The sequence below is a fragment of the Apaloderma vittatum genome, unplaced genomic scaffold (assembly GCF_000703405.1).
Source record: "Apaloderma vittatum isolate BGI_N311 unplaced genomic scaffold, ASM70340v1 scaffold21982, whole genome shotgun sequence".
Taxonomy (NCBI): Eukaryota; Metazoa; Chordata; class Aves; order Trogoniformes; family Trogonidae; genus Apaloderma; species Apaloderma vittatum.
The window spans coordinates 2,938-16,142 of NW_009702176.1; the positions used below are offsets into that span (position 1 = coordinate 2,938).

General features: G+C 41.4%; 1 protein-coding gene across 1 annotated transcript; it reads right to left on the minus strand.

Moving 5' to 3' along the window:
• Positions 1–497: 497 nt before the first annotated feature.
• Positions 498–12,133, minus strand: EPHX1 (epoxide hydrolase 1, microsomal (xenobiotic)). The gene is made up of 8 exons (XM_009879462.1): positions 11,951–12,133; positions 9,969–10,149; positions 7,528–7,755; positions 6,405–6,534; positions 5,702–5,916; positions 3,510–3,618; positions 2,407–2,532; positions 498–838 (listed from the first exon to the last, which is right to left on the minus strand). The coding sequence occupies exons 1-8, from the start codon at positions 12,128–12,130 to the stop codon at positions 616–618; spliced, it is 1,392 nt and encodes a 463-aa protein (XP_009877764.1). The 5' UTR covers positions 12,131–12,133; the 3' UTR covers positions 498–615.
• Positions 12,134–13,205: the final 1,072 nt, after the last annotated feature.

Genomic DNA, 13,205 nt, shown 5'->3' on the forward strand with positions numbered 1-13,205 from the left:
TGCTCCTGACATGCTGCTGTCCCAGGAGCCCACGTGCAGTGGAGCTGAGCTCCCTCACAGCCAGAAAGCTGCTTAAACAGCCCAGGCTGGAAGAGAAAAGGCAGCCAGCAGCAGCCAGCTGGCTAGTTTAAGGGTACTGTAGATCATCTATGCTGATGAACTGATGCACTCGTGCAAGTTCAGTCTTGCTAGGCTGGTCCTCATTCTTGAAGTGAGGAAGCTCACACCTACACCAGCTCCTGCTGCTGTGAAGAAAAAGCCTTTCATAACAATTGAATGTTATTCATTACGTTATTAGTTGTAAGATCTATTTTTCAATTGCAAAGCAAGAGTCAGGAATACTACAGAGCAGATTTTAGAATCCTGTGCTTGGGGAAGAAGATAACCAAGTAATCTTCACGCTACTTCCTTAGCCTAGCTGAACAAAAAACCAAACCCACAAGCCACAATCAGTAGGTCCCCACAGTAGTATCTCATCAAGATAGACAGCCTTTCTCTTTCTGCCCTCTCACATCTGGCCAAGAACAAGATCTAATTACACAGATTACAGGAGACTTAGTAAGGCCTGTACATGTACTAAGCTATAAGGAATTACCCTGCTGTTTGTTAGGAGAGTTATTTTTTCTTTCTCCAAAGTTGCTCTTTCTCTACTTTCCCAACAAATTGCAGAATATCTTCAGCAAGAAGTTCAGGTTCCTCCAAAGCTGCGAAGTGGCCACCTCGAGGCATGAAATGGAAAGAAACTATGTTGGTGTATTTCTTCTGGGCCCAAGCCTGGGGTGTGTGAATGATTTCATTCGGGAAGGAGGCAATGCCAGTAGGTACTTGTACTGTGAGTCTGAGAGAGGAGAGAGAATAATTTTAATCTTTCAAACACTTAACTCTGCAAGAAATACAAAGTCCCAAGGAAATGTTCTTAAACAGTAGGGCAACACTGTTGTCAGGCAATTAAAATTTGACTTCCAAATCCTAAATGTGAAGATTAGACAACACTCCCCATTCCTGGAGGGGAAAAAAAATATGTTTTGTTGCAAACATTGATATTAAGGCACTTCACAAGGGATCCAGGGCATGAGAGTTAGGAACATGGAAACTGAGAAGAGAGCCCTGGGAGGTGGTAGCTATCAAGTTTCCTCAGGCTGCATTCAGGGCTCAGAAGTCTCGTGTAGTGAGGAGAAAGCACACAATTTGATATTATGAGCTGGAGAGACATTTATAGTGAAGATTACAGCTAGAACATGTTGAGCCTGGCAGGACAACTGGAGGGTAAGCAGGGGGAAGAATTATCTTGAACAAAGCAAAGGAGGAGAAGAGAGGAGAAATAATAAAGAGTAAATCTAGACTAGTTCAGAGGAAGCATTTCCAAGTGCGAGACTTTACCTTGTAAAATAGCTTTTGCCTTTAGCTGGCATGAATGCACTCTACGGAACATTTTGCACATTAGAAGTGTAGGCAAGTGAGTGTATTTGAAAGGGAAAGTGTTTCAGAAAGTGGAATGATCACTGCCTGTTATAAACAGAGCAACATTTTCAGGGTTTAAATATCCCATGCGCATAAGCTGCATTGTCAGAAGTGACAGACTTTAAAATTTAGATTAAAAAAATCATTGGGTGTGTAACCACTGGAAGCCTGAAAACACAGTGCCTAATTTTACATAGGACTTTGAGACTCTCTCCTCTAGGCATGTAGAAGCTCACATAGCTCATCTCACGTAGGCAGAACTGGAGCAGGATACTGCCCACAGTGTAGCCACAACAGCTTCGAGAACTGAGTCAGCTTCCTGGGAGCGTCGTTTCACAGCTAAATAAATACCATAGCAGTGAGCTGTGGTTGCACATACCTCGGGGCAGGTCAAAGCTTTCACTAATACTCAAGCTGACGCAAGTATCACAGCCAAGGTGCTGTCTTAAGTGTCTGCACAGCAGGAACATCAGTCTTACTGACTTTCAGGTTTCAGTTTGTCAGGATACTGAAGTTCCTTCCAAAGGCAACTTAAGTGTTTTGCAGAAATAGGCAAACTGTATCCAGAAAAGTACTAAACTATAAAGCAAATAAACTGTAAACAAACCTGACTGCATGACTCAGTCATGGGCTAATTTAGTAACTAAAGTAAAATCTGGAAGTATTTGCACATGCTTTTCCCCTAGCTGGACGGGATGTCCTCAAGCAGTACCTCCAGTCAGATCTCCTTAGGTGATGGTTCACGATTCTTACCTAATTACAGTGTTTTCCAAACACAACACTGTGCCTCAACTAACAGACCTGGCCTGGAGAGGAACACTGTGATACAGCATTGCTCTTCCTCAGCATTCAGAAACTTGCAGAAGCTGTAAGACATAAGGAACCCATCTGCAACCATTAAATATTTTGCTCTAAGCTTAATTTTAAGATAAAAAACACACTTACCTTTCATGTTTCTGTGTGCCTATCCCCTTCTGCATATTTTCTTTGTAGAAACGCATTGAGGAGACTATACAGCCTGACACCCAGTAGATCATGATATTGGTGAGCAGATCATCCAGGTTAAACTTCCTGAATAGGTAAGCCCAGAGATTGCTTAGTTAGAACGGAATACTATTTTGTGTTACTTCAACGTGACGTTGGTTTGGTTGTAAGAAAAGAAGTTGCAGGAAAAAATAGTTAACTCACTTAAGAAAAGAGTTGATAGGTGAAGTGTGCTACTCCCCCTCTGTCTGTCAGTGACCAATTAAGATCGTTAAAGGCTTTCAGACACAAACTGGGAAGTGACATTTTAACTCCTACACGGAAGGCAGACTCCAACAAGCACCTTATGTTCCAGCAGAGCTGGCTATACTGTCCATAGCTGGGGAGGGTAGGAGCAGAAGAGCATATGGAACAGCTTGTACCATTTATTATTCATAATTTGAAATGCTACCGTGAGCCTTCAATAGAGCCATCACACCAACATAGGCTGTAAACAGTGTGTGTTTCATATCAAATTACTAGCTGTGTGCAGTGAAAACATTTATTCAAATCTCTTGTCACTGGACCTTTTCATAACACGCCCCTTCACTCCATTCCTGACAGGTACTTCAATAATTTTCCAAGGGGACTGCATCTCAGATTTCTGCCACACACCAGGAACAATCCTTTATTAGCAAACAGTAGGTAGATGAAGCGATACTGACCAATCAAAAGCAAATTTATGAGTTAAGTATTAGTATTAAAATGAAGCATGAGCTCTGTTTCCCAGCATCTTAATGTAGGTTAAACTTTTGCATTTCTGTCCTGATGAGATTCTTCCACCTAAGTCAGTTTTTATTACCCAGATGTTGCAGGGTGTCTCTCTTTCCCAGGAGGTCGAAGTGGGTAAAGGAGTACATCAGCCTTTGTGGCCTATTTGCTTCTTCCCACGCTGTAGTACAGCACCGCAACTCTGTGGTCACTACAGGCTCCCCATGAGATGTGACGTGATCAGTTCAAACTTCTTTAGCCATGATCCTGGGCTTAGTCACCTCATCCAAAATGGCATAAGAGGAAACACTTACGTCTCTAGTCCTCCATCCTCTAAATTACGGAATTCCACATCAGTCCACGTAGAAAACTTCTCCAAGATGTATGCAGCCAGTCCTACAGGGGAGTCATTCAAAGCACAGCCTAAAAGGAGGAGGAAAATTTAACTCAAATTGTGTTACCTGACTACCAAACTCAGACTCTTACAGAAGCAGCCCATTATAGTACAAGGTAGACACCATTACGAAACTGTTCCAGCAGCTGTGTTCTTAAATAAATAACATGGTAGAACAAGTTGGGGCCATTTGTTGTTGAATCATAAACTGATAATATCTGCAAACCAACAGGCTCCGCATTAGCTCACACTGTATCTTTTTTGAACTGATGTAACAGTACTGGATCTCTGGCTGCTTTTTGGCTAATAAGATTAAGCTCTATGTGCCAAATAGGGTTTGCTTCCATTAATCTGGAAGTTGTCATGTATTAAACAGCATTACAGGGCCAAACCCCACATGCTTACACATGACAAAGAGAATAGGTACCATTATCTAACAGAAAAAAAATTTTAAGGATTATTAGAAAGTCATTAAGGAAGAGCAAGGCTTTACTACAAGGTCCATCTTCTGAATTAGCAAGAGCCAACTGCCTTCATGTAGAACAAGGCTTATGTGCTTTTTATAGTTTGTTTCGCTTGGACAGGAAAAACCCCCCACACACCTGCACCTGGAACCTTCCTACTACATCCTGGTGCTGTGAAATACAAGGTCTATAAACCAGCGCAGCTGCTGAGAAAACTCTTAGAAAAAGCTTTGCCTGAGGAACATCAATATACTTGAAGTTCCACCCAGACACCCCAACCTTCCTGAAAGACACTTAACACTACAGCTAGCACATTTCACTGGTAGTTGTTATTTAAACATGACAGTTACGTTTCAGTTTATCAAACAACTACTATTGATAACTGAAATACCAAGTGTTTGCAGTTGTGTTGAGCGCGCTTTCCAGAACTGCAGAACCAGACAAGCAATAGCCTGTTCTCATACACGTCCAGTGAACCAAGAAGAGTGTATCAGTTTACGTATAGGAAAAGTTGACATTGCTCCCTTCTTCAGAGTGGTCTTCTCCCTACGGGAACCTGCCACCTGCAGTGTTCCTCTCTTTGTCCTCAAGATTGCGGGAATGCTCCTCCCTCAGCTCCCAAAATGCAAATTGGCTGCTGGTTCCAGTCCACACATTACTGGTAGGGACAAGAACCAGCCAGAAAACCACAGCCGAAGGAGCACGGCATTGGCACCTGTCAGCTACCAGCTTCCCCATCTTTTCTTAAGAGTGCAACAGCAATTCAAAACCAAAACTCAAAGGAAGCAAAATTATTTAAAATCCATAAAACTATCATTTTGCCTATGCATTTTAAGAACATACTTGCTTCTGTAGGTAAGCTTATGGAAAACCATTTAAGAAATAGTTTCCTTAGCTATGTTTTTAGTAAAATCCAAAAGTGACTTGCTGCTGCACTAAACTATGTTCAGTATTCTTGACTCAGTTGTCTGATTTAGCCACAAAAGATTTTTTTTAAATAGAAACACTTAATACTCAGATACTTAGAGTAGTTAAGCAACCTGAGTGACTAGCTCATCTAGAAAGAACATTCATGGGTAGACTTTTTTTCCCTCCCTTGAAAGTCTGCGAGTGATTCAGAACAATGAGTTAAAACGAAATTTGATTTTACTTTTTAGGTAGTACTTATCCCTATAAATAAGCTACATTGTGTGCTGAGACAGCTAAAAGCTTCTTGTAGTTCTCATTTTAATGTGATCCATTCTCTGTGAAGAAACTATCTTTGGCTCACAGCATAGCTGCATTTGAAATAGAATTACAGTCAGTCCCCAGCGATAGCAGAAGTGGAAAGTATTAAATTATTTTATTTATGAAGACTGAAAATGAGGTCAGTGGCACTTAGAGCACGCTTAACTCTGATGTGCAGATTTACTGCTTCTGCGTGCAAAAGTGTCGTGCTAGATACCCATATGTAGCCTTTTCTGGCTTGGATATAGAAAAGGAGCCCACCTTTTAAAACCTCTAACCTTCCTACTTGAATTTCCCTGAAAAAACCACACTAATTTTCTGCATATTTTAAACAGTACAGTTTGTTTCTATGAAAGTACAACTAAAAGGAACAGACTTAAGTATTCTGAACTCAAAAGAGGGTTTTGTTTGTTCGTTTTACCAACAGTATCAGGCTTTGTAGCCTGTATGTGAGCATAGCCAGATTCCAGCAAGATCCTGTAGAGCCCTTTCTTCAAGAAGGGAAACATCCGCCTCACATCTTCATCCTGGAAACCGAAGAGCCCTGGAAGATAGCGGCCCAGCAGAATGGAGAGCAGGTGAATGAATCCCATGTTCGTAACCGAGGCTAGATTTAAATGGAGACCTTTCACGTGGCTAGAAATTAAAACAGAAAAAGCCCCCACAAATAAGCAAAAACAAAACATGAATCAAAGTCGTTAGATAGAAAATGTTATTAACGAAACAGGACATACTAAAATTCCAACCTGATAATTATATCGTGATCTTAGCTGAACTTTGTAGTGTGGCTTTTCACGCAAAAATGACAAGTCAAAAGGGCAACTGTTAGTAATCAGCGCACACTCTGGGCACTAAGTCACAAATCCTCCTTTTGTTACAAGTTCCTATCCCACTCCAGCCCCCAGTGGGGCCATTACAAAACTAAGGCAAAACCATTAAAAAAAAGAGGTATACAGTATAAACTAAGGTGAATCATTTTGGGTCGCTACTTAACACTGAAGACTGAAACTACACAGTGCTCATCTGAGGGCTTGGACAAGAACTCTTTGCACAAGAAATAACTACAAAAAAGTAAAACAGCTTTGCATGCCCATCGCGCAGCGCCATACCGAAGGGGTACTCACTTGGGAGCTATCTGGGCCAGGTTGGTGCAGATGAGCCAGCCCCAGTCACCACCTTGTGCATAGAACTCGCTGAATCCCAGTCTGAGCATCAATTCATAAAAAACAGAAGCAGCACTTACAGAATTAAAGTCTGCATTAAAAAATAAAATAAAAATGAAGGAACACTGCATTAATTCCAGCTACACTACTGACTGTGCTGCATTTATTTTCCCCATAAAGGCAACATTCAAGTTCCTAAAAAGCTACGAGTCCATTTTTTCCTTGCCTGTCTGGCAGACTATATGGAGACCCTTGTCACATCACCCAGGCAAGGTCTAGAGAGCAGAAACCATGAGGAGAAAGTCCAGCCTTCACTGCAGACTCGTGTTCTCCTAACTCCACCACACACCTGCCTCACCGAGGGGTCGCAGGACTCCCTTTAAACTGCAGTCGTGCTCCAGCTGAGCCCTGTCAGAGGCCCTGAGCATTACCCCACAGAACATCTTTCCATTTTGTCTACTGTGAGCACAGTCTCATTTTAATGATAGTTGGAAACTTCCACTAGTAACACACTTCTCCGCTAAACGCTGACGATGTAAATCGTAACCAGGGAAGCAGAGAAAAGCAAAGCCAGCCTTCCCCACATCCTTCACCTGCACACGTAATTAAATACTAAACTCAGTATTGTTTTGAATACTACTTTGCTCCAATTTGTTGCAGCTGAACAACCAGGTATTTGGCTGCAAACTACCATGTAGATACATGACTTGATTTGTTTTAGCTGTTTCTTCTCACCTGCCCATATAATGCTGTTGAATATGGATTCAAAACACCCCAAAGGAACAGTAACAACTTTACTCTTCCTGCTCACCCACGCACAATTCATTGACTCAATTACAATTCACGAGTTGTCACTTCATAACTTTTTATGATCCTCTGTAAATTATCTACACATTGCTCCTGAAACTAATTAATAGTGTCACCTGATGTCACACTTTTATCTCCCCCTTCCCACATGGCACACACGATCTTTGTTTCTATGCTGGGAAAACAGGAAGTGCCAGGACTTACTGTTCTGCTAACAGGGACTGTCCCACTGTAAGACTAGGCTTGGGTTAGTTCTGTTTCTTCTCATTTATCATACCTTTTTTGTGGGGTGCTTCTGAGAAACCATATCCAGGGATAGATGGGCAAATGACTTCAAAAATGTGTTCATCACTGAGGCCATGGCTTGCAGGGTCCGTCAGGAGAGGGATAATTTTGTAAAATTCGTAAAATGAGCCAGGCCAACCATGAACCATTAATAGTGGCTTTGCAGACTGGCCTTCAGGCAGACGAGGAGGCTTTACGTGAACAAAATGGATATCGATGCCTGTAAAAATAAAATAATTAATTAACATGCCTAAATTTACCATGACACTGAAACTAATCACAGAACAGATTATGAATAAATCTCTTCTGAAGTCCTTTTCCGGGGAGCATGCAGACACACTGCACTTCTCCAGATCCATTTATCCAAAGACCTTAAAGTACTTTATAATGGGCAATTAAGCGTCACAGCAGCCAAATGAGGTCCGCATATTTCTGTTTTAAAATAAATCGGCAAATTAAGACACAGAAGTGAAGCAATCTACTAACGGTAACACATTGACTCACACCGCTTAAAGGCACAAGAGACAATTACATCATTTAGTCCAAGTGCCCTGAAATGCTACCCAAATGCCCCTATATGGCACAAGACAGGCTTCAACCAACCACAGATTTTTTTTTTTTTCCTGGAAGACATACAATTGCAACTTGAAGGCATCAAGAGACAGGGAATCCATCACAACTAGCAGCTGTTTGTTTGGGGGCGTTAGCTACTTTCCTTGTTTTGCGCATGCCTTACCTTCCATTGGCACATGTCTGGCTTCTATCTCCAGTCATTGATCCTAATGTTACAGCAAAAGGAATTTTAAAAAAGCCTTCAGTAAGCATTCTCTCTCTGTGGAGGCCTCCTGTAATTGTCACGCATTGTAACTGCTGATAAACTAATCACACTGAATCACGGATTTTAAAAAATGCCTTGCTAAAAAGAGAGTTAAAAGTGTTCAATTTTGTAGTTCTTTCTGGTCTTTTGTCTAAAGCTTTCAGTATCTCTGAGTGAGTAAAACCAAACCAGGAAACTATGCTCTGGTACCAGTCTCCTCGTTGTTAAGTAAAAAGGTAAAAATTGCAGACCTGTTTCCTTTTGTGATCCTTACAATATGTAAGCAGAAGGCTTCACACAGCGTTGCACCAGTTGCTTCAGGTGAACTGCTTTTCTTCAAACCCATTCACAGAATCACATTCAGGGCTTTGCTTTCCAGGAAACAATAATTTGCTCTCAGCAGAGCCTGAATGCCTCGCTCCTTGATGTATTTAAGCACATTTTACTCGCGTCAGCTCCAGCTCGCCAGCGATCCCACCCTCTTTCACTGACAGAGATTTCCCCATCCTTGGCAATTCTGTGGATTTCTGTATTCTCTAAAAAACTTTGAAGTGATGACAGAAGCTAGGAATCTGATCCACATGGCATGTTTGATCTTGTCTTTTCATGTCTCATTTCTGTAATCATTCCTAACATTGAAATTTCTCTTCCTATTGCTAAACATAGTGCATTGTCCTTAGCTGCTTTTCCCTTTCTTGTCTCAGATGAGTTTTTTTTTCTTAAGGGAAGACTGTTTGCTTTTATCTTTTTCAGCACTAACCATGTTTCATACTACATAAAACCTTTCATTGTCCCAAATACATTTTAAATATCCTTGTGAACTGCCCCATTTGAAATAACATACAATTACAGGTGCAAGTAAAAACATAATAGCATCATCTCAAGCTTGAGCTTTGCCGTCACGCAAGGCAGTTGCCTGCTGGGCTCTAAACCTACATCTGTACCCTCAAATAACCCAAGCAGGACCTTAATTCAAGCATTTTAAACATCTCATTTGACCAAACTCCAACACCAGCAGACCTGAGCAGCACAGCCTCTTTCAAAAGGTGTCTGTGATTTGAACGAGAAGATCGCTCATTCGCACTCAGCAGCACATCAACCTCAAGGGAGAAACATTCTGCCTTTCCAGGCCTATGACTGCTTGAAATAGTGCGGCAGAACGCATCTGCCCTGCCAGGCAGGGACAGCCCGAGCAGCCAGCACGCCCAGCTGAGAAGGGCTGCCACACTGATGGCATCACCGTGACAGCAGCAGCTGGGGAACCACACTGAGCAAGAGGAGGCATCCGTGGCTATTTTTACACGGTTGCATGCAAGTCAGGGAACATGTGTACATCTTCAGATCCAGTTCTGTTTCCAAATGCCTGTGCTAGGCTCCTGCGAACACCAGCTGACAACCTATCCATGCACAAGGGAATTCCATTTGTCATTCCTTGTCCTAAAGGCTTCAGTTAGGATGAAGGAATTTCTTGCTGCTTCAGCAGCCGTGCCAGTGATCCGCAGCATGGCAGCCAGGAAGCAAAGGCCCATGGGACACGACCATACCACTTAGCACTGAGATTCCCTGCAGACAACATTATGTATTACTGGTATTTGTCAAGGCAAAAAGCCACAAACCTTGAATCTTAGTTTTGAATTGTGGGTACTTGTTGAGGATTTCAACTTGCTTCTTCCAGTTGAACTGGTTTTTCCAGTAGGAGATGACCTTCCTGAGATACATTGAGTTAGTCCCATAATGGAAGCAACTGTCCTCCAGTGGTTCAGTGAATCGAGCCTGGTCAAGTCTCCTAAATAAGTCCTAGAGAGAAAAAGAAAAGACATTACAAGCACTTGTGTCTGCTGTCTTGGGCTCTACTGTGCATAGTTTCTAGTTATTCCCAAGTGAAATGAGAATGACAAAAATAGTATCTCTAATGACACCTGTGCATTTTGCTGATGCTCCATCAGCTGTTCCAATTCTTTTTCTCCTCCAGATGGCCTCCTTCCTCTTCCGTTTACAGCTGTTCTTAATACTCACTCTGTCTTTTTTTCGCAAGGGTGGCTAACCTGTTTGCCAGGCTGCTAACCACAGCGAGCAATACGCTCCTCTGACAGTACCTTTAAGTCTTGTTGCCCTTCCGCAGTATTTTGTTCCCCATGTTACCTGTGAGCCCAGTCTTGCAATAAACGCGTGTGTCTGGCCCAAACCTTTTGCTCTCCTTTCCAAAATAGGCACTGGATGTCTTCACTGGGAAACACTCAGAAGGATTTCACATGGCCACAAAGTAAGTTTCCCAATCTAGAATACCTATGAAAGTGACCTTCCCACTGCACTTCAGGGTTACAGGGGATGCTGATGATGCTGCAAAATCAGTCCAACATCACTCAGCAGGGAAGGACAGCCAAGAGCGCCTTCCTACTGCAAAGAGAACTATGCAATAGTTGAGGGGGGGAGGCAGGTCTGGAAAGCTAACCCTCCTTAAGCCTCCATGGGGTTTAAACCTGAGCAGCATTTTCTAATACAGACATAGAGCTAGCTCTCACTGTGACCAAGCACAGTGCGCTGCCTGTGCCTCACACCGCACAGGCAGTCTCAGTCTAGGCAAGATATTAGTTTGTGAGCTCACTGTTTTGGCATTTAACACATGTATAGAAAGCATGGAGTTCTAAAGTAAGTTTTTTAACATGTCTTTACATATGTGCTTTTTGTCCATGCTTGACACCTTTTACAAAATGTTTTAGTAACAAATGCTAGCATAACTTTAACTCCTAGTTTATCAAAGAGTATATTTAGAAACAATTTTCTACCGCCATAGAAACTAGCTATCATAATACAGAACTGCATCTTTTAAAACCATCTTATAAGTTAGAAATCATCTAGCTTTCTGTCTGTAGTATAAGGGGAAAACATACAGGAGATCAATGCCCACTGATATTACTAAGGAGGGCAAACAACGCGTTAGAAACCCCAGGCCTTACTGAGAAAATTGAACTCCATTATAAATGAATAATATGAGCAATCCCATGAGTTTCAACCACTACTTCACATAGATCTATGAGATTGTGCAACCTCTGACTTACATACAATCAGAATCTTGCTATCTAACAAATTCTGCCACATATGTGTTTACTGTAATTACCGCTGTGGTATTAGCGTTGACCAAAGCAGATCATTAATTACAGAAGAACCAGTATCCAACACAGCTGCAAATACAAAGCACTCAAGAAAATAAGATATTCGTAATCGCTTTTGAAAAAAAAGAAAAAAGGACATTGTTCTTATTCTGGTCCACACAAACAAACTGAAGAAGGTGCACAAACAGGAACAGAGAGTTGAGTAATCTGTAATATTATTTTTATGTTTATTAGGCTTTAGAGGAGTTTTATTTACTAGCAATCTTGCAACAGCCAGCTGAGAACAGGACAGAATAGCAGGATGTGAAATCTGCCAATCCATAGCTATCTTAACTACTGAAAAATCCCGTCTCCCAAGCCCTGAACATCATTGCTTATTCTCCTAAATCTAAGTATCGGTTCAATTTAAAAATTGCTTCCAAACAAGTTCTGTATTTATTTGGCCATTTCTTTCTTCTCTTTCCCCAGCAGAGAGATTTGCTTACGCTCAGCTCTTCTTCTGTAGTTTCCACCTTGAATGGCCAAATCATTGCATCTTCTTCAGCGTCAGGCTTTTGTCCCTTGCCCCACCAGCCCTCTTTGAAGGGTAATGTCTCTTCTTTCTTCTTGGAAAGTAAGAAGTAGATGATGACTGTCCCCAAAACCAGGAATACTTCGAGCAGCATAATGCCTGCAAGAGAAGAACAGAACTCCGGTAAGCCACATGAGATAGCTCAGAGATACACGACGTACTTTGTAAAGACTATAGAAGTTTACTTGATTTTAAAGATGGATTCAATCTACACAATGTTCTGTCACCCACAGGATATTGACACTTCTATAAAATTTCAGAAGTAGAATGCTTTAATCTATGCAACTTAAATGAATAAGGAATTAAGTGTTTTAGATAAAAGACATTTAGTAAAAACACAACTCAAAGCAAGTCAAGAGATTACATAGCTTAGTAATTAAATAGTTCTCCGATTAAATGTGCCACGTTGGCTTCCTCAGTGGCCGCTGACTGCTGCTAAACTTCAACAGTAAAGGAAGTGACTGCAGATATAATTCAAGTTTTATGCTTTTTCTGCCTCTGAAGCTCTAGATTTCCCACAAGTTCCATACATAGCATGTCTTTGGTAAGGCTCACATATTTGTTATTACAGATTTGGAAGGAAAAAAAAAAAACAAACCTCAAGACGTATAGAAAATACAAAGTGCAGAGCATGAGGGCAGCCACCTTGTACCTCGTGATCAGCCTGGGGGATTGGGGCAGGGATGTATTTACATAACCCTTCAACAGCAGTGCAAAGGGTCGAAGGACCTTCCCTTTCTTTCTCCCTCTGAATTATTTTAAAGAGAAAACAAAAGACCACATGCGTGCTCTCCTGGCTCTAAAACAACCTTCCCCAAGTGATAAAATAACTTCTGTCAAAGTTAAGAACAAACTGATTTCACAGCATATCCACATAACCCAACTGCAAGGCTGTTGTGCTTGAGCCAAACAGAACACCTTAACAAAAACATAAATCTGTTTCAACTGTTTCACATTGCAAGCAGGAAAAAATAGTTACTCAGACTGTCTTTAATAATTAATGCTTTCAGGCATCTCTTTAAGTACAAGAAATGACTGTAAGGTGGTTTGGAGAACAGTACTGTCATCATTTTAATGCATAATTTTAATTAACATTTCGTTTCAAACACTCATTTGCTGGGGAATTGATAAGACATCAAGTACTTCAAAACTTCCATAGGGCAAGCATT

What these genes read in the sequence shown, in the direction of transcription:
- EPHX1 (XM_009879462.1), bottom strand. Translation starts at nt 12,130, where the DNA reads ATGCTGCTCGAAGTATTCCTGGTTTTGGGGACAGTCATCATCTACTTC. An exon ending in CTACAGAAGAAGAGCTGAGC is followed by an intron (nt 10,150 to 11,950) that starts GTAAGCAAATCT and finishes TTTTCTCTCTAG; the next exon opens with GACTTATTTAGGAGACTTGA. An exon ending in ATTCAAAACTAAGATTCAAG is followed by an intron (nt 7,756 to 9,968) that starts GTTTGTGGCTTT and finishes TTATTTTTACAG; the next exon opens with GCATCGATATCCATTTTGTT.